Source organism: Dendropsophus ebraccatus, chromosome 13 (assembly GCF_027789765.1).
Source record: "Dendropsophus ebraccatus isolate aDenEbr1 chromosome 13, aDenEbr1.pat, whole genome shotgun sequence".
Taxonomy (NCBI): Eukaryota; Metazoa; Chordata; class Amphibia; order Anura; family Hylidae; genus Dendropsophus; species Dendropsophus ebraccatus.
This window is the reverse complement of record NC_091466.1, coordinates 42,983,639-43,008,685: the sequence shown is the minus strand read 5'-3', so window position 1 is coordinate 43,008,685 and position 25,047 is coordinate 42,983,639. Positions and strand designations below refer to the sequence as shown.

At 42.8% G+C, this 25,047-nt stretch overlaps 1 protein-coding gene across 1 annotated transcript in view; it reads left to right on the top strand.

The window, feature by feature from the left end:
• Nucleotides 1-25,047, top strand: part of BRF1 (BRF1 general transcription factor IIIB subunit) — a 212,905-nt gene that overhangs the window by 101,234 nt on the left and 86,624 nt on the right. The window contains exons 7-11 of the mRNA XM_069950096.1: nt 2,743-2,836; nt 11,599-11,725; nt 12,930-12,969; nt 14,650-14,742; nt 14,965-15,183. Of these exons, the coding sequence (XP_069806197.1) occupies nt 2,743-2,836; nt 11,599-11,725; nt 12,930-12,969; nt 14,650-14,742; nt 14,965-15,183 (573 nt within the window). The remainder of the gene's footprint in view (nt 1-2,742; nt 2,837-11,598; nt 11,726-12,929; nt 12,970-14,649; nt 14,743-14,964; nt 15,184-25,047) is intronic.

Sequence of the window (25,047 nt, the reverse complement as noted above, 5' to 3'; positions counted from 1 at the left end):
CCTACAGAAACATTTCACAAGGAAATATCGTTCTCATAAATGGCGCTCGCAGATGAATAGTTCTTCTTTCCCCAGCACTTTAATTGCCGCGCTAATATGAAATGCTCCATTGGATACTATGTGTTTGCTGTAAATGTGTTTTTCCTCCGTCTAATCCTAAATACCAAAAACATTAGGAGTTCAGATGATTACAGATCACACATTAGTTATGATATATGGGCTCCATCTGCTCTCATTGTAAACCATGATGACATTGTAATTCTCCCAGAATCCTTCACTCATATTGCATGTTTATTCTATAGAGAATATTTTTTTTCTTTGTGAGAGCCTGAATGTATTCTAATGGGTCCTAATCATCAAAATGTATAAACAGTAAATAGGCCTTTGTGGAAACCCTCGCTCTAATTCACGAAAACAAGTCCAGGCTCTCCAGGGCCGACGTATGGAACATTATTGTAAAAAAAAAAAAAAAAAAAAAGATATATATATATATATATGCAGTTTGAACATTACTATTATGATGAAAATATCATATGAACACAATGGGAGGAATACATAAAAACTAACATCAAAACTGTCTGGCTTTCCTGCTGTAGCCAGAGCTCAGCTTTGTGATTGGTTGCTATAGGAAAGTGAGCAAGTGTCTGCTCCTATCACCTAAAACAGCACCACTCTTGTTCATGGGTTGTGTCTGGTAAAAAACAAACAACTAAAATAGGAAAAGATGAATATGAAAACATTTAGTGCATTACTAAAAGGGGACTCCAGCAAAAAATAAACAATACTTTCAGATCAATTGTTTTCACAAAGTTATATAGATTTGTAATTTACTTCTATAAAAAAAAAAAAAAAAAAAAAAATCTCATGTCTTCCCATATTTATCAGCTGCTGTTTGTCCTACAGGAAATGTTTTCTTTTTAGTCTGACACAGTGCTATCTGCTGCCTCCTCTGTCCGTGACAGAGGTTTTCTATGGGGATTTGCTGCTGATCTGGACAGTTTCTGTCTCAGACAGAGGTGGCAGCAGAGAACACTGTGTCAAACTGGAAAGAATGAAATACTACTTCCTGCAGGACATACAGCAGCTGATAAGTATGGGAAGACTAGATATTTTTAAATACAAGAAAATTACAAATTTATTTTTTTTTAAACCAGTTGATTTGAAAGAAAAATATTTTGTCCGGAGTACTCCTTTTAAAGGGGTTTTCCAGCCCCTCTCAGGCATGGATAGATGCTTCTGTACACCTGATGACTGGAAGAATCATTTTCAGGGTTAAAAAAAACATAGCAGATATCTTCCAGAAACAGCACCACTTATGTCTTGTTTGTGTGTGGTATTGCTGTTCAGATTGCTATATCTGTTATGTTGAAGTGAATGGAGCAGAGTTTTACTACAGCATACAACCTTAGGACAGGTTGGTGTTGTGCTGTAGTTTTTTTTCTTCTTAGGCCTGGATAACCCCCCTTTATGAAAGGGGTTGTCCAGTGAAATTTACTTCTATTAAAAATCTCAAGTCTTCCCATACTTATCAGCTGCTGTATGTCATGCAGAAAATGTAGCTTTATTTTCAGTCTGACACAGTGCTCTCTGCTGGCATCTCTGGCCGAGATAGGAACTCTGTCTCGGTTGTCTATGAATCCCCACAGAAAACCTCTCCTGCTCTGGGCAGTTCCTGTCTCGGCCAGAGATGTCAGCAGAGAGCAGTGTGTCGACTGAAAATAAAACATTTCCTGCATGAAATATAGTAGATGGTAAGCATGGGAAGATTCGAGATTTTTTAATAAAAGTAAATTGCAAATCTATATAACTTACTGACACCAGTTGATTTGAAAGAAAAAGATTTTTGCTGGACAACCCCTTTAAGATTTGCAAGGTGTTAGAAGGCGTGTAGCAATGTTCCTCCGTGCTATATGTCAGATTGGTTGGGCTAGAGGTCTCTCTGCCTGTCAGTCCTAGGAACTTGTTTGAGGACCACCCATGTATCTCTATACGTTTCACCTGTGCAGAGTGCAGATTGTACTCTTTCGTGAAGTTCCCGAGGACACAAAGCTATCTAGTTGCTAAGGACATTGACTGTAGTTTTTTTAGTAGTTGCCCTTTAAGACCTGCCCTGGATCAATGTGGCGCTGACAGCACCATCATACTTGATGCAGAACCTTAGCATTATAATGCATAGAGCAGGCTGACACGTATCAGTTTTGTAGAACTCATTGTCCAATGTTCTCACCTCTGTGGAACACATTGATCTCTTGTTGTGTGATGCGAAGGAGACGTAATTTTTGTTGACCTTGTGAAGAATAAATCTGCTTTCCATTGAATGGTGTGTATGTAAGTTTTCACTCTTTGTGTGATTTGTGGCGTTTTAAAGCATTCTATTGCAGAGCTTAATAAAAGTCCGGGGCTGCATTTATGATCCTCTTTTTATGTATTATCCTTAAATCATCCCAGCCATGCCGTATCAGCAAACAAAATGATAGCGACCGTTCAGCATTTCTCGAACGTTTCTCACCACCGTAAGATTCACGCCATTGAAGCAAATGAAAGGTTTAGAGCAATTACCGGAGCTCACCAACTAATAGCTGAGTTTGTAAACCTGAGCGTATATACATCATGCTGCCTAGAATACCAAGCAGCTGTTGTGAGTGCCTGCTGCAAACGCAGTGATATTCCCGTGCCTGCCGCAGACCACCTTGTCATGTTTATTCACCTGTTTTGCTGACTTTGGCTTTCTTCTCTCTGCAGCTCTTCTGGTCGCATCCAGAATGCACGACTTTCGACGAACTATTAAAGAGGTCATCAGAGTCGTAAAAGTTTGCGAATCCACCCTGAGAAAAAGGTGAGCGGGTAACATATGGTTTCCCAACGTCAGAGTTCATAGTTTAGATTCTTTAGGCTGTGCTGGGGCTCTAGACCCCAAAAAAGGGGGGGAAGGACAAGGCACTACTTAAATCAGAAAAAATATATAAAGGGGTGCTCTACCCAGCCTGGCATACTAGTGAATATACCCACAGAAAAAAGAGGAAAAAGCTATGCCAAAGAGGGGGAAGGGTGGCACATCCACAAATCACTAGAAATGTGATTGGAATATTAAGTTGTACTCCGAACTGTAAATAATCAAGTAATCTTTATTAATGTACAAAAAACAGGTGCAAGACAAACAGATTAAAAACATTTAAAACCCACAAAACACAAACACGGAACCGTGCGGAATAAGCACTGGCCCGGGAGGTACCCCGACGTATACAAATATAAAGACCCCTTCTATGGCTTCTATGATATTACAAACTGCAATGCAAGCAAGTACCTGACATACAATGTGTACAAATGTGTAAGTTAACCAGTAATAAGTCAGTACAAGACAAGAAGTAACAGAAAGCAAATGTGGCCAAATAAGCCCATATAACAAAGGTAAATGTCACCATAGAAGGGAGTCCATGTCGGGGTCCAAAAAGTCCCACGCGTTCCGTCTCAACTACGAGACTTTCTCAAGGGTAATGATAGAGGGGAATTGTGACGTATAAATAGCACCTGCAATCAAACAAATCAATATCCATACCTATAAGGTTTAGAACTCCTCCCGTCGGGTGAGCCTCTTTTTTCTGGGGCTCTAGACCCATCTGTGTCTTCCTACTTTTGGCATATAGCGCCATCAGATATGTCCCATTCCAGCAGACAAGCATTTTATCGGCACAGTTTCCAGCTCTTATCTCTTCTTTCTTGAATGATCTTCTAAAGGCCATTTTACATGGGCGCATTATCATCTGAAGGAGCGTTTCTAGCAATGCTTGTTGCCGCTAATCTGCGTCTGTAAAAGTGACTGTGATCAGCTAAGGAGTGGAAAAAACTACCCTGCTTCACTAGTCGTATCTTTTGCCCTGGTGGTAAAATGTATTGCTGTCATCTTCACATCTCCCTGTGTAAGCTGGAGATGTGCGGTCAATAGCAATACTGGCTATGGCTGCACAAACGATAGTACGGTCGTTCTTGTGGCCTGGCAATAAGAACATCATAATACCAGAATTTTGAGCTCCATACAGATACCAGCTTTATTTCGATACCTGATGCCAATTCTATAATTAATAAAGTTTGGGCCCCCCACCCAGACTGCGGATATGATGCTGGGAGTTGTTGTTCTGTCGGGAGGCTGCTGCATAACAACAACTCCCAGCGTGCCTACTTGTGCACAACAACTCCCACATACCCCCTTGTGCACAAGAAGGTATGCTGGGAGTTGCAGTCCAGTCCTGGACTCCAGACCAACTGCTACTGTACCGGCAGGCCCTGGGGGGAGATGGAGGGCCACTGCAATGTCTGGTCCTGGAGATAAGTGGGATAGATGAAAGACCGCTGAAATGGTTAAATGACTGCCGGGATCGTGGGACGCAATCATTAGCAGCGGGGGACTGCTACATATGGTAGCTGAACCCTGCTGTGTGTTGAGCAGCGCAGAAGGGGTTAAATGCCACTGCCAGTTGTAACAGTAGCATTTACACTGTAAAATAGCAGATTTGAATTTGGCGCAGCTGGGAGTGGAGCGTGGGCCGAGCCAAGGTGGTGACGCTAGGGGACAGGGGGCAACACACACAGAACATGACAAGCTAGCTGCCCGCTGTGTTCTCTGCACTATACTTTGTTAAACTGCGCTGTTCCGCAGCTTAACATAAGGTAGTGAATATCAGGGAATACTAAACATTTTTTTCTGCCTGGAATATCATAAGTAGTATCGATATTTTGGTGCATTGTGCTTTCTGAAGGCACTGTAAACGAGCGCTAATCTCATTGATCTTGTGCTCGCTTGTGTCCTTTGACAGCCCCATATCAGACTGTGTAAAAGGACCCTTAGCTTATTTTTACCACAGCAAGTTCCCTTTGGTCTGGCTATACAATTAATCAGCGTAAAAAAGAAAGTAAAAATAAGGGCTGGAAACTGCACACTCAGAATGCTTCGCTATGGAACCAGACATAGCTGATAGCAATATTCATCAAAACAAATTGGTTGTACAAAAGAAACTTAGCACAAATTTTTCTAAAGACCTGTGAAGAAAAGTGTTTGTGCTATAATAAGTATAAAGCAGTAACAAAGCAAAACAAAAAAACATTTAAAGGTGTCCATAGCCTTTAAATCTTTGGTTAAAGCAAGTAAGTAGAAAATAGTCACAAAGCGGCACTCACCAAGTCAATGCTGATGTTAGTGCATTCATGGGACAAACAGATTAAAAGGCAGGCAACGCTTATATACATTACAAAGACTTACATTGCAGTAATCTTGGGTTCACCTCTTTAAAAGGAACCAATCACGCCAAGAATCGCCTATGCAGCTTTAAATTCAATTTTATATAGCGCTGTTTCCAACCATAAAAGTAACTGCTATTAACATTACTCAAATGGGGTGAAAATATTCTTTTTAAAGGTCCGGCCCTATATGGAAATCATACCTATGTAGGCATCGTGGTGGTCCTCAGCTGCTAAGTAGTCACAACTGGCGGGAATCATGTGTAACCACGCTGCCTCTTAGCATAGCTGGGCGCTGTATACCCCTGAATTTTGGTGATTGTTGGGTGATTGGTTCCCTTTGGGTTAAGACTGGGAAACATGGGAATGATGATTAGCGTTAGTTTGTCTTCCAGTTACCCAGCTGGTACTTTGGGGAGCATGCAGACAATTTTATTTTGGTACTATTTCTGTTTGGGTGGGGATGTCTTCCTGATGTCTCCATTTACTGGCAGCCTGTCTGGCAGCAGCACCAAAAAGTGTAAATTATGCTGCTGTTACTAAAAAATGAGTTTTTATTTCTGACATTTTGGGAAGGGGATTAATTCCAATGCTTGTGGCATTTTAAAGATCAATGTTTGTCTGAGCAAGATCTCATTGCTAGTGGCAGTATTTTATTGCCTACCATAGAAAGGATGTGCTGCCGACAGAGCAAAAAGTTTTAACGCAGGAGACAAAAGTAATTTTTCAATTGCAATTAAATGTGAAGGAAGCATCCAGCAGAAATGTCAGATGTGTTAATGAGAGAGGCTTCTCAACTCCCTGTAAAAATCTAGCAGTTTTCATAAGATGTGAGATTTCCGCTTTATGTTGGCTTACATATTGGCACTAAATTGTTGAAGGGTTACTTTTATAGTGAAGCTTCACCAGCTATGGATAAGTTCATGTACAGAATTAGATGCATTTTCCACCCCACAGACTTATTACATGCATTGTACTAGATGTATTACATGCATTGTATTAGATATATTACATGCATTGTATTAGATGTATTACATGCATTCTCTAACCAGTTATTTGTCATATGGACGCAATACTTGCTCAGTACAACAAACTCCATTCCCCCTAACTTCGCATCATATCCTGATGAATTCTTATGCAGTATATTATACATTAAATTGTCTATCCTGTCACACATTTTGCATGTGGCGTCAGGGCTATATAGTATACAGCCTGACATGCCTTTCGCAATAGGAATGATGTTACCTTGAACCAGGCAATAGTCCTATTGATAAGTGTCACAGTAACAGACGACGATCGGAAGTTTTCCTTACATCCTGCTGATGTGATCATTTAGCACTGTGTAAGCAAGGGGTTGGGAACTTTGGCTCTCCAGCTGTTGCAAAACTACAACCCCCATCATGCCTGGACAGCCAAAGGTTTAGCTTAGGCTGTCCAGTCATGATGGGAGTTGTAGTTTTGCAACAGTTGGAGAGCCAAGGTTTCATACCCCTGGTGTAAGTAAATGGTATCCTGTACAGGCATCTTCCTGCAATTTTTATTTATTTTTTTTTTTTTTGCTCCAAACATTGCTTGATATGCTCCAAAGGGGTGGACCAAGAGACTGTCCAATCCCTGCTAAATTATTAAAACCAAACAGTAACAAGGGACAGCGCTCATCCAATAAGTAAAAGACAATGGTAATTGGGCTCACCCAGTGTATGTGGGTAGGGAAATATTCCCTACCCACTCCACCTAGATCCAAGAAAATGTAGTATAAGTATAGGTGTCGGTTTCCATCCATCAGCGGAGCGTGCTCAATTAAAAACCGGGGGTGGATCCACACTGGTAAGGGAACAGGATAAAAAAAGCAACAGCGCTCAGAAACCTAGGCCAATCAAATCATAAGTGTGGAGAACATGGAATCAGTATGCTCCACTTCGTACCTGCTAAATTATTTGAAAGAATAATCCATGGATCTCCAAACTGCGGCAAAACCACAATTCCCATCATGCCCGGACAGCTAAAGCTTTGGATTTGGCTGTACAGGCATGATGGAAAATGTAGCATTGCAACAGCTGGAGGACCGCAGTTTGAAGACCCATTTCATGTCAGGAGTTTCAATGTGTGTGACCACAAGCGGCATGAAACTGGGACTAGTTCCTTTACTACAACAAACTGAGATTTGGTTGGAGGCACTGCAGCATTGCAGAGTCACCAGGGGGCTCCAGCTGGCTTCTTCCTGCCCTGTCAGACTTGTTTTTCTTATATGATCAATGTCAATCAATGAAGCAGGGCAGGGAGAAGCTGGCAGGGACCACCCTAGTAAATCTAAGCTCTGTTCCCGGGTGGTTTTAAAATCGTAATTTATTTGAGACGTCAACAAGTGTATCCAACAAGACAGAGTTTGTTGTGATGGGGGAACCTTTTTTTCATACTTCAGCGAATCTTCCCTTTAAACCCACTGAGCATATCCGTGAATTAGGTGATAAATGTATGATGGGGAAAGTCATGAAGATGGAGAAAGTGACCCTGTGATTTGAAAAGATGTGTGACCTGTTACAGAAACAATCAAAAGTTTTGATTGATGGGGCTGGGGGTCTGGACATTCAGACCACTACTGATTTCTTTTATACACTTAGGGCCCATTACATAGGCTGATATGAGGCAGAGACTTGTGTTCCATTTATTTTTTATCATCAGCACACATCACCATTTTACACAGGTTGATGTGTGAGTCGCACAGCAAGCCGGAAAATGAACTGTTCAGCCACATGCTTTTTCTGGCTCTATCTAGTGGTCACTGTCGTTTTCTTTTTTCTTTTTTTTTTTTTTTTTTGCAGACATCAATAGTACAGGCGATTTTAAGAAACTTTGTAATTGCCATTATCTGCATTCAAAAAGCATTTGCCCAGCCCCTCCCCCCCCTCCTCTCTTTCATTCACTGCTTATTATCAGGAAATCTCTACTCTTTTACATCAGTCGAGCCCTGTGTAACCTATGGAGGGGGAGGAGGGAGATTAGTCGCCAGCAGAGAGCAGAGAACAAAAGATTGCACAGTGGGACCTGTGTGAAAGCCGGTATTCAGAGGTCAGAGATGTCAGTGCTGACTTCAGAGGAGATAGCCCAGTGATGTCCTGTTTTGGTGCCTCATCTCCCTCAACCCCTCCCCTCTCTATAAGGCAACCATGAAGACGGGGGGGGGGGGGGGGGGGGGGAGCTTCAAACTACTTTGTCGTGATAAAAATGCATTTTTTGCCTAATAAACCAAATTACAAAGTTTCTTAAAATTGCCTGTACTATTGATTTCTGCAAAAAAAAAAAAAAAAAAAAAGTAATCTGCAGTGACACTTTTAAGTTTTTTATCAGTTCCTTACCATTTGTAGATGTCCGCTTGCTTACATAGTTGTGTTGTCTTTGGTTCATGTTGCAGATCTGCTTTGCTCTGGAGAAACACTATTTCTCTGTAACACTGAGCAAATCATAGTTGTAAGTGTTTTATGCTGCCTGTTTTTCAGGCTGCATGAAGCCACGAATCCTCAGTGATTTTTCTGGCATTGACTTGTCTTGAAAAATCTGTTCCTCTCTCTTAGGAGTCATACCTGATGTTTCCATCTATTTGAGGCTCTAAGATTATATCCAAAACTACTGGATTTGGGCAGACTTGCTGTAGATTTGTAACTATTAATAATGCAGCTATTAATACTAGTGGGGAGTGTATAAAGCCATGAAATCGCCCTTATCCCCCGCCAGAATGAAGTGTTTCATGTCGCTCTGACAGAAGGCTTCAGCGTGGCAGATGAGGCTCCCTTGATGCATTCTCCGGTGGGGTATCCTCTGCGGGTTAGCTTTGCGGGTTTTTTTTTTCATGTATGCGCCCATGCTGTGCAGCAAAAGGGCCACAATTTAAAGCCTTTCAAGCCTTCTAAAATGAAAGATTAAAAGTGAAATGTAACAACTCTGAGGCCTTCCATCAGCCGGCTCCCCGCAGAGGTGCCTGTGAAATGACGGCAGACGTGGACCGGTGCCTAAATGCACTTGTGGTGTCACCTGATCTCTGGGGGTTGTGTGAGTGCTCCAGCTCCGCTTTATGTCCTGTGGTTTCTAAATGCTATATACAGTGATTAGAGCAGCCAGCCGTTCTTAATAGAAAAAGAATTGGAGGAGAAATCTCAGCAGTGTCATGTAGAAAACAAGGGCATTTACTCATTGGAATTAACCTGTTTGATTATGGATCTGTACTGGGATCTCGGTCCAGAGAGGACAATGGCCAAGGTTTATTCATACATCGGTGCTTAAATGTCTATAGCAATCATTCACACACTCATCCTCTGGAGCGACAGCCCGATCTCCTTTGACGGAAGGTAAACGAGTGAACTGAATCTTTTATGCCAGGGAAGCAGAAGACGGCGATGGAGATATTACAGTGTTTACTGTGCCACTCCACAAAGCCTGATTGTCGGTTTTAGACTGATCTCGTATTGCTTTCATCCTGGGTGTTTGCAGTTATTAAAGTGAGAAGGAGGAGGAAAATGAGGTTTTTACTGTTTTCTTCAATGACTTGCATCAAATTGACTTTGTTAGGGCAAGAATATGACACATAATATAGATCTTCTAGAGACTCAAGAGGGTTTGTTTGTCATTCTCTGAAAATCCAGAATGTCTCAATTCCGTTCAATAGAGAGAACTTGCCCCCCTTTACACTCTGAGTACATAAACCGTAGTGGCGTCTGTCAGATAAAACAGTATACAAGCTTTTTAGTAATTTAGGAATATTTTCACATATATTAGTTTAAAGCAATGTTCTTCTCCCTACTTTTCCCTCTTCAGTTGTTGCAGAACTGTAACTCCCAGCATTATCCTAATCTGTAGCTTCTGCTAAGCTGCAACTCTCACCATGCCAAGGTATTGCAAGAGGATAGTCATCAGCATCCTTACAATCAAGGATATCCGATTTCAATGTTATAATAGTTTAAAGCAGGGATGAGGAAACTTAAGCCCTCTAGCTGTTGCACAACAACAATCACTAGCATGCCTGGACAGCCAATGGTATAGCTTTGGCTGTCCAGGCATGATGAGAATTGTAGTTTTGCAACAGCTAGAGGGCCACAGGTTCACCTTCCCTGGTTTAAAGCAATATTGCCCTTTTTAGCTGTTGCAAAACTACTACCCCAGCATCCTTTTTATTCAAGGGTTTCAGTTTTAACACTACAATAGTTTGAAAGTAATATTCCTCTTTCCAGTTTTTGCAAAACTCCTACTCCCAGCATGACAAGCTGTTGCAGAACTCTCAAACTCTTTAAACTCTCAATATCTTTTTATTTAAAGCGAATCTGCATCCAAAATTTGACCCCCCCCCCCCCCCCCCCCCAACCACTTGTACCTTCAGATAGCTGCTTTTAATCCAAGATCTGTCCTGGTGTCCCTTCAGCAGGTGATGCAGTTATTGTCCTAAAAAATAACTTTTAAACTTGAATCCCCGTCCCCAACGGCCTGGGCTTAGAGTATCTGTGCCCTAACTTTGCACCACCCCTCTGTCCCTCCTCCCCACCCTCTTCATCATTAGGAATGCCACTGGAACATTTTCTCCTGTCTTAACATGTTCAGTATTCACGCAGCTGGTGAGGAGGTAATCTGCCTGGAGCATTCCTAATGATGAGAAGGGCGGGGAGGAGGGACAGAGAGGTTGTGCCAGCCTAATGCATAGACATTCTAGGCCACAGCCATTTGACACAGGGCTGCAATCCATATAAATCAATATAAAACTAAGCACAAGGCTGGTTGGATGTTATACTGTTACTTTTTACTACCCAGATTGCTACCTTTTGTAGTTCTAGAGTCTGTGGTCTACACGGATTATAGACCACCACCACACCTCTGGGTAGCTACTAAAGATGAGCGAATATACAGTAATAGCAAAGCAAATTGCTTATCAGCCGGCTGCCTTTGAAGTCTGTGCTGCTTCACCCCGGGTACCTAGAAAAGCTGGATCCAGTCCTGGGAAATTGGGAAAAGTTTCCTAGGACTGGTCCAACTTTTCCAGGCACCCCAGGAGGGAGCATCACAGAGTTCAAAGGCAGCCGGCTGATAAGCAATTTGCTTTGTTATTACTGTAAATTCACTCCTCACTACTAGATAGCTATTGTTGGTGTGTGTTATTGTACAAATTTGGTGATATCTCGGTCAATTGCATCTATATGTATTAGATCCAACAATTCTTTCCTGGTTTTATAATAATATAAAGATTTTTGGAACAGTCTGTTTACCGTATATTCTCATGTGGCACGTGCAGTTGTAAGCAGGGGTAGGTTTTAGCCATAATGTTGTTCCGTTAGACTGTCCTGTTGCATTTCTGACATATTTAATATGATTCTGGATATTTTGTAGGTTAACAGAATTTGAGGACACACCAACAAGTCAACTAACGATAGATGAGTTCATGAAGGTAGATCTGGAGAAGGAATGTGATCCTCCTTCTTTTGTTGCGGGCCAGAGAAAGGTCCGGCTACAGCAGGTAATTTCTTACATCTATATCTGTCTTTGACCCCTTCCTTCACCCTGCTTCCACCAACTCACCATTTTTTATTCAGCGCAGGGGAGCCTCCCGCTCATTTCATAAGCTTTAATACTGACATGGTCAAAGTCTGCAGAAACCCAATGTCCTTAAGAGATTTGATGTCTTCAGAGTGGAGTCATACGTGTTGGTTATTGTGCAGAGTTAAACAACTGCAAAGAAATAATATAATAAAAATAAAATATTAAATAAAATATATAAATATATTGCATTTTAATATGTACACCTTTAGAAAATCTTTCTGAGCAACATTCATCTATGTAGTTTACCCATTTTATCCTTAAAGTGTAGCTGTCATTTAAAATATTTTAGTACAATCAATAGTACAAGGGATTTTAGGAAACTCTGTAATAGGCTTTATTAGGACGAAAATCCTTTTTCTGTACTCTAAAATCTGTTTTGCAGTCTCCCCCCACCCCCCAATTCTTACCTGATAATGAACACATAAAGTTGTCTACATTACGGAGTAGAAAAGTGAAGACTGGTTCTGGGGTGTCCATTATAATCTTTGGGGGGGGGGAGGGGCAGAGGAGGAGTGAGCAGGGAGAGGAGACAAGCAGCTGTGCAGTCTAGAGGCTGTCTGGACACCTAAAACGCTGGGTTCTGAGGTCACAAAGCTCAGTGCTGGTCTGGGAACCTGTTGAGATAAGATTGCAGAATGATGTGTTGTGCAGGGCTGCCCCCTCCCCCCATAGATCAAAGGGACATAGAAAAGCTAACAGTTACACTTTAATGCATGCATTGCCCTGGTCCTTTACTGCCCTTCTTTACGTCCCTGTGGCAGTAATGTGCCCTGGTACCCTGTAGCCAATCCCTGACACAGTTCCACGTGCCCTTGTACCCTGTAGCTAATCCCTGACTTCAGAGGTCTGATGCCAACTACTGGCGAGGCCAGTGAGTAAGTGCAGGGTACCCAGGGACGTTTTCAGGAAGGTCAGGGAGGTAGTTCTTACAGCAAGGTATGCAGAGAAGTAAACCAAGGCAGCGGTGTGGAACAATTAAGCATTTACCCATAGCAATCTATCAGCAAATTTTACATTTTCAAGCTTTATATTTGCAAGGAGATGTTAGTTACTTAATTTGACTGTATATACTAACAATTGAGAATCTTCTCTAACAACCACCATTGTTTTATCACTTCCAGCTCGAACAAGAGTTGTCAAAGAAACTGGATGATGTAGAAGGTAATGTTTAATAATCTGAAAGTTTAATGAAACCATCTTGTTTAGCTGCATGTTCCTATAGATAGTTATTGGGTGTTCAGCCAAGCAAGGTGGCTGCATACCAGGGCTGTGGAGTCAGAGTCTGAGTCGGAGCTAGCTTTGGCTGGAGTCGGGAAAAAAAATGTACTGACTCCGACTCCAGCTTTAAAAATATCTTTAAAAAATGTAGAATTGAATTTTGATATGAATTTTACAAGTTTTGCTCATGAATATATATTTTGAGCAACATTCTAATAGGACACTGGCCCTATTACATAAGGGTGGTCATGGAAAAGTTGTCGGTCACTATTTGGCAGTTTGTTTCTGAGCTGGAAGAGTCCATTGTGTTGGGGAAGATCTGTGCTGTTCTCTTCCTGAATGCTGGATGACTGTATATGAGCACCAGTGTAATATGGAGATATCCTGTGTAATATACAGGAGGAGGAGAAGACATAAGTAGTGTAGGTGTAACTTCTGTCTTCAGTGTGGTGTTTTCTCTCTGGGAGAAGATTGTGTGTTTTTCTTCAGTGTTCTATGGCTGCAGTAGGCTGTGTGTGTGCTATGACTACAGCAGGCTGTGTGTGTGTGCTATGGCTGCAGCAGGCTGTGTGTATGTGTGCTATGGCTGCAGCAAGCTGTGTGTGTGTACACTATGGCTGCAGCAACCTGTGTGTATGTGTGCTATTGCCGCAGCAAGCTGTGTGTGTGGTGTGCGCTATGGCTGCAGCAGGCTGTGTGTGTGTGCGCTATGGCTGCAGCAGGCTGTGTGTGTGCTATGGCTGCAGCAGGCTGTGTGTGTGCTATAGCTGCAGCAGGCTGTGTGGGTGTGTGTGCATGCTATGGCTGCAGCAGACTGTGTGTGTGTGTGCTATTGCGTACCCCCACAGTGACCTTCTATATCCCTATGTGTGACCTCTATATCACTATGTGTGACCCCCTGTATATCACTATGGCTGACCTCTATTTCACAGGTATCTGGCATTGTTAGCAGTGTTAGCAGTATGGTGAATATTTAGTTAGAAACATAGAAGACTGTCAGCAGGAAAAGACCACCTGCTCCATCTAGTCTAGTTGTGAGTCGTTCAGGACATGGAGGCTGGAGACTGGCTGCATCCACTGCACACACAGGAGAAGCTTCCTTTGTATGTTTCAGAAGTCGCCCCAGGATCATGTAATACATTAGGGAGAAGCTGCTGAGAGACCAAGATGGATCTGAGGGCAGGGCTTAGCTAGTGCTTTGTGCAGTCCAGCGCTTGGACTGTGTGAATGTAAGCTCGGCCTGTCTGCCTTCTGCAGCTGGTCCATACTGTACCTGAAAGGTAAAATCAAGACTTCCCTTCTCCTTACCTGTGACCACTTTTAAAATTCTAGCCAGTAGTCAATATGTTTTTTCATTGCTAGTAACAGTACTGCTTGACAGATATGTGTTCTGTCTATAGCCTGAAAATGTCCAGGGTCATTTTGGATCCAGGTTTGTTTGTAAACCAATTTATAGACCCAGCTTGCTCATGGGTTTACTGGGAAACCAATGGGACTTTTAAACTGTATTTCTTTATAGTGTTATCATATCTGTGTATTGTATCTGTACATGTAGCTCATGTGGAAAGATTGTAATTCTTGAAAGTAAATGTATGTAACATATCCAAATTTCTTCTATAACAGGAGAAATCACATCTTATCAGGACGAAATAGAGAATGAGCTGGAGAGTAGTCGGCCGAAGCCAAAAGGAATCTATGCTTCATACAGCAAAGAAGGTGAGACTTATTTATTGTCACCTAAAGGCGTTATCCAGATATAATAATTTTGGCAAACTGCTTGTGCCGCTGTTAAAACAAGTAAAAAAAAATGATTTAGCTGTACACCCATTGCTTTGAAAATTGGATAATTCAGCAAAAAGGCTACCTCGTTTGTGATGGATAGAAAGTGTGTGACCTTGCTTTTTCGTGTTGTGATGCTGACTGACTACCTCTCCCTAGATAAAGATGACTCTTCCATATTGGGAGAAGATGATCGGGAGGACGAGGAGCTCGAAGCTGCTGCAAATCACTTAAACAAAGATTTCTACCATGAAATGGCTGAGCATACGATCAAGCCTATTCCTATAGAGACTCTGCTGGGGCCTCTCCCCACTGCTGCAAGCTTGGGCATCACAGACAGCATCAAGGAATGCATTGAAACCAAGGATGAAGGAAAATGTAAGTAGAGGCTATATTACACTATTGCTACTTGCCTGCTGCCGTTTTATTTCTATAAAATTTAAGGTGTGTCCTACTGGAAAACAATATGTTTATTGTATGGATCATAAAGAATACAGAATTTGCAGTTTCCTATATTTAAAAAAAATCATCCGGTAAGGAGTTAGGACGTTTGCTTGCACAGTGTGCTGCCACCTAGTGTTCAGAGTGTACTGCTGTGTGCATGTCCGCCTACTGAGTGAAGTGATAGTGAGGGGAGGCGATAGACTAGGACCCAATTTGGGGTTAAATTTACAGCTACCACATATGTTAGGAGGCTTACATCAGGCCTTATTGGAGATTATGGGGGAGATTTATCAAAGGGTGTAAAATTTAGACTGGTGCAAACTACCCACAGCAACCAATCACAGCTCAGCTTTCCTTTCAGCACTGCCTAAAGCTGAGCTGTGATTGGTTGCTATGGGTAGTTTGCACCAGTCTAAATTTTACACCCTTTGATAAATCTCCCCCTATATGTACAGCTACAGATGTGAGAAGGGGTCAGGGGGACTGAAAGCCATATAGAGTACCTGCAAAGGGTTTGGGGAGTTGTAAGCAGAAATAAAATAAATGGGTTTTAGAACACTGCCCAGCAGCCGACATATAATAGTGTAGCGACATATTAGGAGGAGATACATAGATGACTTTTATGAACTTGATTTGCACAATGTATTCACCTATAATAAAAGTTTCTTTCCTCAATCACATGATATATGTGAACCTTTTGGCCTTACTGTGTAGAAGCTAATATTCTAAGTTATTCAGTCATTTGCTATTTGTATTAATCTGTAGTTTTGCCACCCCCGTACTTACTACCACCGCTGTGGTGGGGGGCAGCGAGTGTTCTGGAAAGTTGGGGCCTATACAGGCGCTCTGAGTGAGGCTGGTTTCTGAATTTTCAGGCCAGAATCCATCAGAAGTGTTGATGTGAATATAGAACATGTACACATTTGCTTCAGTTGTGTGATGAGCAATTACCTATATATGCGTAAACGTATATTCAGCATCGTACAACGCTGCAAAGTGAATCATAAGGACACAAAGCTTCTATGTTGTTTCAACTGCTGCTTCTCCATAAGTATAAGGGGCCGGGCCGCACAACGATTGTATCAGCACAGATGACACTGACACCGAGAATCTTTGTTAGGAATAATAGAGAAGACGTGAATGTGTTAGGACAGCTCTAGTCCGCTATTGGCGTTTTCAGGCGGTAGACATTGTCCCGTGCTGCCCTGTACTTTGTGTGCCGCCGTACCACGCTCTCTTGGGTGCCGTATGTGCTGCAAAGCTTATCTCTTATGCAGCAGAGCACGCCGTGATTTTTCTTCTCCTATTTGATTTGTATGAATTCAGACAGGGAAAGCGTCCTTCTGAAATCAGAGGCGTACAGGCGTGTGCATGGGCCTTCACATAAACACACAGTAGCGGTGACAAATGCATGAGTCAGTGAAGCTTAAACCATATTGCCTTGGTTCATCCAGGGAAAGAAACAAAAAGGTTTCACATAGGTTTCCCTAAGGCAACAAATATATTTTTAGGCAGACATTATGGGAGCGGTGAACTATGCTGTAACATAGAATCAGTAAGGTTGAAAGAAGTCCATATAGTTTAACCTGTTATCATCCATAAGTGGGTTGGTTCTCGATCAGCCTGGGAAAACTGGGTGACAATCCCAGTTGTAATTATAATGGTGGCTGTATCTGCTGGTTATCATAGGAATTTTTTTGGATACTTTGATAGGACTGGTTTGATATGAAGTTTATTACAGCGGTACTCTAGCAAAAAAATTATTATTTTACGTCAATTTAAAGATCTTAAGTATTCCAATACTTATCTGCTGCTGTATGTCTTGCAGGAAGTGGTGTATTCATTCCAGTCTGACACTGTTCTCTCTTCTGCCACCTCTGTCCATGACAAGAACTGTCCAAAGCAGGAAAGGTTTTCTCTGGGGATTTGATACTGTTCTGGACAGTTCCTGACATGGACATTGGTGGAAGCAGAGAGCATTATGTCACACGGGAAAGATTATACCTCTTCCTTCAGGACATACAGCATACAGAAAGTACTGGAAGTGTTGAGATTTTTAAATGAAAGTAATTTTTATTACAAATTTGTATAACATTCTGAAACCAGAGGATTTGAAATACCTAACTAAGTATTCGAGTATCTGCCACAGGGCTGTGGAGTCGGAGTCGGAACTAGTTTTGGCTGGAGTTGAAGTCGGAAAAAATGTTCCGAGTTACAATTTAAAATTGAGTTTTGATATGAATTTTATAAGTTTTGCTCATCAACATATATTATGAGCAACATTCTAATAGGACACTGTCCCTATTAGATAAGGGTGGTCGAGTAAAAGTTGTCGGTCACTATTTAGCAGCTTGTTTCTAAGCTGGAAGAGTCCATTGTGTGTGTGTGTGTGGGGGGGGGGGGGGGGGGGGGGTATATCTGTGCTGTTAACTTCCTGGATGCTGGATGACTGTGTATGAACAGCAGTGTAATATGAAGATATCCTATCTATGACTGCAGCTGTGTTTTGTGTGTGGGTGTGTGCTATGGCTGCAGCAGGCTGTGTGTGTGTGCGCTATGGTGTGTGTCCACACCAGGGCCGGCTCCAGGTTTTTGTGGGCCCTTGGTCGAGAGAGCCTCGGCGGGCCCCTTTGAATAGCAAATTATATGGCATCATTGTTAGAGGGTCTCTAGCTCTTGATTCTGTGTAGTGGATCAGCTGTGTTATATACTTTTTTCCCCCCCTCCTGTTTGAGTGTGTATATATCTATCTCTCGAGCACATATATACACACACTCATACAGTAGGAGGATAATAAGTATATAATACACTGCTGTATACCTACACAGAATGGAGAGATATATACACACTCATACAGAAGGATAAAAAGTATATACTACACTGCTGATTACCTTTTTCACCTCGGGGCACACCTACCAAATAAAGTTTGACAAAATAACAAAAAAAACAACAAACATAATTCGGTAACTCACAGGTGACGTCTTCTTTGATCTGATGCGATCGCTCTCTGTTTCCTCGCCATCCGGCCCAGACCACCATGATGATTTCTTCCAGCTACAATTCTTCTCTTCAGAACCTGTGAGACAAACATCTTAGGCTCCGCACATTTCCAGCAACTTCCTTCCCTTTTCCCCACCCATAGGCTCCTATACATTAGTAACTCCGCTGCTTGGTGTCATGTGCAGTAAAGTAAGAAGGTTTGTGTCCCCATGCTGTGCCCCCATATAGTAATAATGCCCTCTGTCCCCATAGTAATGCCCCCTGCTCTGCCCCATAGTAAATGACCCCTACCCTGTCCCATAGTAGATGACCCCTGCCCTGTCCCATAGTAAATGACCCCTGCCCTGTCCCATAGTAGATGACCCCTACCCTGTCCCATAGTAGATTTCCCCTGCCCTGTCCCATAGTAAATGACCCCTGCCCTGTCCCATAGTAGATGACCCCTGCCCTGTCCCATAGTAGATGACCCCTACCCTGTCCCATAGTAGATGACCCCTACCCTGTCCCATAGTAGATGGCCCCTGCCCCATAGTAGATGCCCCCTGCTCTGCCTTAACACAAAACAAAAAATCATACTCACCTAATCCAAGGGACGGTCCTCTTCTTCCTGGCTTCTCCCTTCTGCTAGCAGGGACGGATCCGCTAGCAGGCGCGATGACGTCATCGCTCTGCGCCTGCTGAGGGGATCACGTCCTGAAGCGCTGCGGAGGAAGGCCCAGCCCAGGACGTCATTGAGGACGTCGCATCCGCCCAGCAACGCCACACCCCCCGGATGTCGCCAGCAACGCGGCCCGCCGCATCCCCCGTACTCACTGTCGGCACGACAGTGAGTACGGGGGATGCGGCGGGCCCCATTGCTGGCTATATCCAGTGGCTCATTGCTCGGGCAAGTGCCGGGGGGCCCCTTGAGAGGCTGTGGGCCCCGGCACTTGCCCGAGTACGCCACGTGCTGACGCCGGCCCTGGTCCACACCCACAGTGACCCCTCTATATCACTATGTGTGACTTCTCTATATCACTATGTGTGACCCCCTCTATATCACTCTGGCTCACCTCTACATCACAGGGATCTGCCATTGTTAGCAGTATTTCTGTGTGTATGAGGAATATTTAGTTAGAAATTGTCAGCAGGAAAAGACCCCCTGCTCCATCTAGTCTAGTTGTGAGTAGTTCAGGACATGGAGGCTGGAGACTGGCTGCATTCACTGCACTCACAACTAGACTAGATGGAGCAGGTGGTCTTTACCTGCTGACAGTCTTTTATGTTTCTAACTAAACATTCACCATACTTAAAGAAACACTGCTAACAATGCCAGATCCCTGTAATATAGAGGTCAGCCATAGTGATATAGAGAAGGGTCACACATAGTGATATAGAGAAGGGTCACACATAGTGATATAGAGAAGGGTCACACATAGTGATATAGAGAAGGGTCACACATAGTGACATAGAGAGGGGACACACATAGTGACATAGAGAGGGGTCACACATAGTGCTATAGAAGGTCACTGTGGGGGCACGCAATAGTTCACCTGATTTTGCCACTTGGCCACACAGGGCCCGGCTAGCTGCATCAGGGCCGCTTTAACCAGAGGGCACATGGTGCACGTGCACCTGGCCCACTGGTTAAAGGGCCCCCCCCCCCCGAGCAGGCCGGGCCAGTGTCCTATTAGAATGTTGCTCATAATATATATTCATGAGCAAAACTTGTAAAATTCATATCAAAATTCAATTCTACATTTTTTAAAGATTTTTTTGAAGCTGAAGTCGGTACGTTTTTTTCCGACTCTAACTCAGACTACAGACAAAACTAGTCCCGACTCTGACTCCACAGCCCTGATTACTATAATAAGTCCATTAATGATCCATATATAGTAATGGATGTAGCATAACTGGGGTAGAATCGTGTTAGCTATATGACGTGGCTACACATTGTGACAAAAGCTCAGCTTTTTGCTTCAGGAAGTTAACAGCTCCAGAGCGTTAACTGACAACTTGGCTCTGCTACATCCATTCTTGCCTCTCAAGGCCCTATTAAACTAAGCGATTATCGGCCTTTTCTGGCCCCGTACCAGTCATTCAGGCCGATAATCCTGTAGTGTACTAGCACATGTTTAAAGATGCACACGTCAGCTGATTGTGGTTTTTCAGCATGTTGACAGATTTCGATCTGTGCGGCGATGGTCTGCTGCACAGCGCTCCATGTAGTAGCAGCGTCACGCCACCACTGACTGCACTGGACCGCCCAATCGCTCTAAGAATTGTTCAGGGGGCCCCTCCTGCTGCTTCCTGATCACTGTGAGTGTAGTAGCACAGAAAATGAGTGGAAAGCGAGCACTGAGCTGACCGGTTGGTGCTAGCTTCCCCCGAAAGTGGTGCTGTTTAATGCAGCCTTTAGGGTACTGTTACACGGCCGATTATCGTTCCATGTAATAAATACACAACGATCAGCCGATGATCATTGTCATCGGCTGATCGTTGATATAGGTTTGGACCTATAATTGTCGGGCGCCAACCGCGCATCGCTACGTGTAATAGCGATGCGTGGCTGATGATATGCAAAGAAGAATACATTACCTGTCCAGGCTGCAGGGCTCCTCTTGCTCTTTGCTTCTCTATGGGTCCCACATGCTCCAGCTTCAGAGTGCACTGTGTCAGCTGACAGGCTGCTCAGCCAATCACTGGCTGGGACTGCCGCGACCAGTGATTGGCTGAGCGGCCTGTAAGCTGACACAGTCCGCTCTGAAGCTAGAGCGCGCGGGACCCAGGGAGAATCAGACCACAAGAGGCGCCCTGTAGCATGGACAGGTAAGGTATACAGTTTAAACAAGGGCTGCAAGGACATCAGTAACGATGTCCCTGCAGCACTTGTTAAACGTTTATCGGGCCGTGTAATAGGCTCAGTAAATGAGCACCGATCTAGCAAATTGGCGCTCGGTTACAGTTATTATCGGGCCCCCATTGGCCCGTGTAATACTACCCTAGACCAGTGTTCCAAAACACGTGGCCCTCTATACCTAAACTATACCTCCCAGCATGCTTAGACAGACATACTCTGCTCTGCTACATCTTCTGCTGACCATTACATCAGTGCTGCAAAACCTGTGGACTTCCAGCTGTTGCAAAACTACGATTCCCCAGCATGGCGGTCTGGGCGTGCTGGAAGTCAAAGTTTTGCAACAGCTGGAGTGCCACAGGTTGAAGAACACGGCCTTAGATAATCCCTTATTTCCTTTAGATGTATAATGTTTTATTCCTCAGATCACTCCTCTGCAATGTCTCTGTTCATGTGCTCCTCTGGGTTATTTTTACCTGCTCGCTCGGTGCACGCTTGGGTTAAGCTGATACAATCCTGTGTGCTTTATCATTCAGGGCATATAGTTGCACACATGCCGGATTCCCTCCGGGGTACAGAGACATAATAGACCTTGGCAGAGGAGAGTGCGTAAACAGTGCGTACAAATGGGACACAGCCATACTTCACACAAAGTGTACAGACCTGTTATTCACCAGGCGATGGGTGGTTCTCACACACCCTGATAATATGGGTTGGGAGGCCTGGCGTCTTTTAAGCACTTAAGCAAACTTGTACTTATACTGGGAGTATATGTTCAGCCCTTCATTTGCTATTCCAATGCGTCTTACTGTGTCTGTCGGATGTGCACCTTAAAAGAAAGTCCACCACTCTATAAGAACACAGTAATAGGTATCATCCATATACACAGTATACAGATTTTGCACTGTATGTCATAGCAAACTACACCTAGGCATATAGGTATGTTTAAGAATAAGACCAAATAGTGTTGTGTGACTGTTCTGTACGGCTGCTCTCATGTCCCCTTGTTGACTGTTGCTGTATTTCTGTGTTCCATGAAGTAGGGGCTGACACATAACTTTGCTTCTTGTTTTATCATACACCTTTGTGTGTCAGATGATAAATGTGACCTAAATCCCTATACGTAGGATGGTCTAAATGTAAACCAATAGGCACTCCTAACATTCAGGTCAAAAGAGTGACTAACATCCCTGTAAGGTATAGATGAGTCACCTAATACTTTTGTTTTCATTGATATCAAAAATCAAACCACCAAATTGATTTTCATAGCCCACAAAATGACTCTGAGGTTATAGGTATTACTGTAGTACACAATGTTACAGTACCAGGAGAGACACCGAGATGTCACCACCTAAGTCATTGGTCTACCGCAAAGTGAGCACCTCAAATGACTTGTGGAGGAATATAAGAAGTGGTCACATCCTAAATGTTCAGCTAGTATATCATATTGGTGAAGAAATCTACAGTCACAACCAAGGGTACGTTAACACTGTGTTTTTCCAGTCCGTTTTTACAGATCTGTTTAATGGAAAAAATAGATTCAAATTGGATGCAATTGTGTGCATCCATTTGGATATGTTTTCTCATTTGCTTCCATTTATATATATAAAAAAAAGGATCAAACCAGATAAAAAAAATAAAAATAAATTTATAACTTCAAGCAACATGAGAAAAAATTGTATACTCGTATATAAGGCTATGTTCACGCGTAGGGTCCTATTAGACGAACGATCGCAAACTAGATTGTTTATCGTTAAGCTGAAATTGTTCACCATTTTACACAGAACGATAGTCGTTAGTTACGGTTGTTACTATGATCGTTCCTAACATTTTTTATTCCATCTGATCCCAGCAAAAGTATGAAGGATGTGGAATTACAGCGAACGATTAGTGAACGCTTAACGATGACCTTAGGGTCATATCTAAATCAACGACAAATGAACGATTTTTCGATTGTTGTGTGCAATTACACAGGATGATTATCGTTTATATTCCAACAATATAATGAATTTATCGCATGTAATAAGGGCCTTAGTGTTTTGTTCAGTACCAGGAAGGAACCAACAGAAGGAAAAAAACTCTTGATAACATGAAGAATTATTCTACCTTGAATAAGTAGCTTGTGTTTTGCTGCTTTTATTCACCTGCTGATGCATAACATTTATATATGTATCACCACCAGTGATCACCATCCGGTGGGTCTGTTGCAAAACTCCCAGCATGCCCTCAGCTGTCAGGGCATGATGAAAGTTGTAGTTCTGCAAGAGCTGGAGGGCCAAAGGTTTTGGATCAATAATCTAATATAATAATCACAAATCAATAAAAAAATGAAAAGTGCAGGACAATAATGTTAATGGCATTAGCATTGCGGAATTCAGCACGTAGTGTAGTACTGCACACATGAAGGAATATGTATGATAATGCATGCTGACTCTGCATGTGTCTGATCCCAGAGGAGCTCTCATCCAAGCCCTGTGCATTATCCCTTACAGTGTATAGTCTTCCAGCCCTGTCATTATTGGTATCCTTCAAGGGAGTTTATCAATGTAAAATTAAGTCAAGACCAAAGTAAAGGTGGCCATAAACCTTTAATAGCTGTCAGCCAAGCACTTATTTAGTTGATGGCTATTCTTGCTATGAGTGAGTATTCACCTCTTTAGACACCTCTAAATGGGCATGTTAGTCCTTCTCTACCCTAATCTGCTGTTGGGGAAGAATCATGGCAATATTATCAATAAAACTGGCCAATATCGGCTGATTTGGTAGATTTTTCTCTAAAACGACTCCCAGCACAATACATTACCGAGAACTGTTCTATGATTACTAATTGTAAATTTACCAGGGCCTAGGAAGCCTCCATATCCTACAGGTCATGTTGTATATTAGATCCCTGACAGGTTCCTGTGATCAGGGATCTCACTTAAGAAACAAATGGCTTCTGTGGGTGAATTTCATCTCTCTGTGTAGCAGACTGTACACGTATCAGCCCTCAGTGACAGGGCCGGGGCCCGGCTGCCGTCACTCTGATGAAACCAATGATTTATAACACCTCCTTGCTCTTAATTTCCTACATGTTAAGACGTTTCGTTCTTGTTGTGAAAAATGACAGGATCACGGCCACCTAGAGATTGCACCGCTCAGTGCTCTTTACATCGGGTCATTACAGCATACGCTCATGGCGCGCATTGGAGGGGCAGACACCCCCCTATTATGTTATTGCTGTAAACTGTGTAATACTTTGTCATAAATCGTTTCAACTACAAAGTTCTCTACCAGTATGGAATATTCCAAACCAGTTTCCTAAACTGTGGCTCTCCAGCAGCTGTAGTACTACAACTCCCATCATGCCTTGATAACCAAAGGCTGTGATGGAATGATGTGTGTTGTAGTTTTTCAACAGCTGGAGAGCCATGGGTTGGGGAACACAGTTCTATTATAAGCAATATCTGCCTCATAGGTTGTAGTTGTAGGATAAGAGTTTTTCAGCAAGAATTCATGTCGAAGTAGGAGACACATCTTCATTTGAAGATCAAAAAAATAAAGGGGGAGATTTATCAAGCATGGTGTAAAGTGACAAAAAAACCTATATTAGGGTCTCTGACCAATAATTACCAATAAGGGTTCACTCCATATATAACCAAAACCAAAGAAAAAAACCCTAAAAATGTACAAAAAGAGATTTATCAAGCATGGTGTAAAGTGAAACTGGCTCAGTTGCCCCTAGCAACCAATCAGATTCCACCTTTCATTCCTCACAGACTCTTTGGAAAATGAAAGGTGAAATCTGATTGGTTGCTAGGGGCAACTGAGCCAGTTTCACTTTACACCATGTTTGATAAATCTCCCCCCAAATGCTAGAAAACCTTTCCAGTCATACTCACCAAGTCACTCTGAGCATTTTGAGCTCACACCTCTCTGTGTCGTCACTCTTGTTTTTGAACTTTCTTCTAAATTGTTGTATA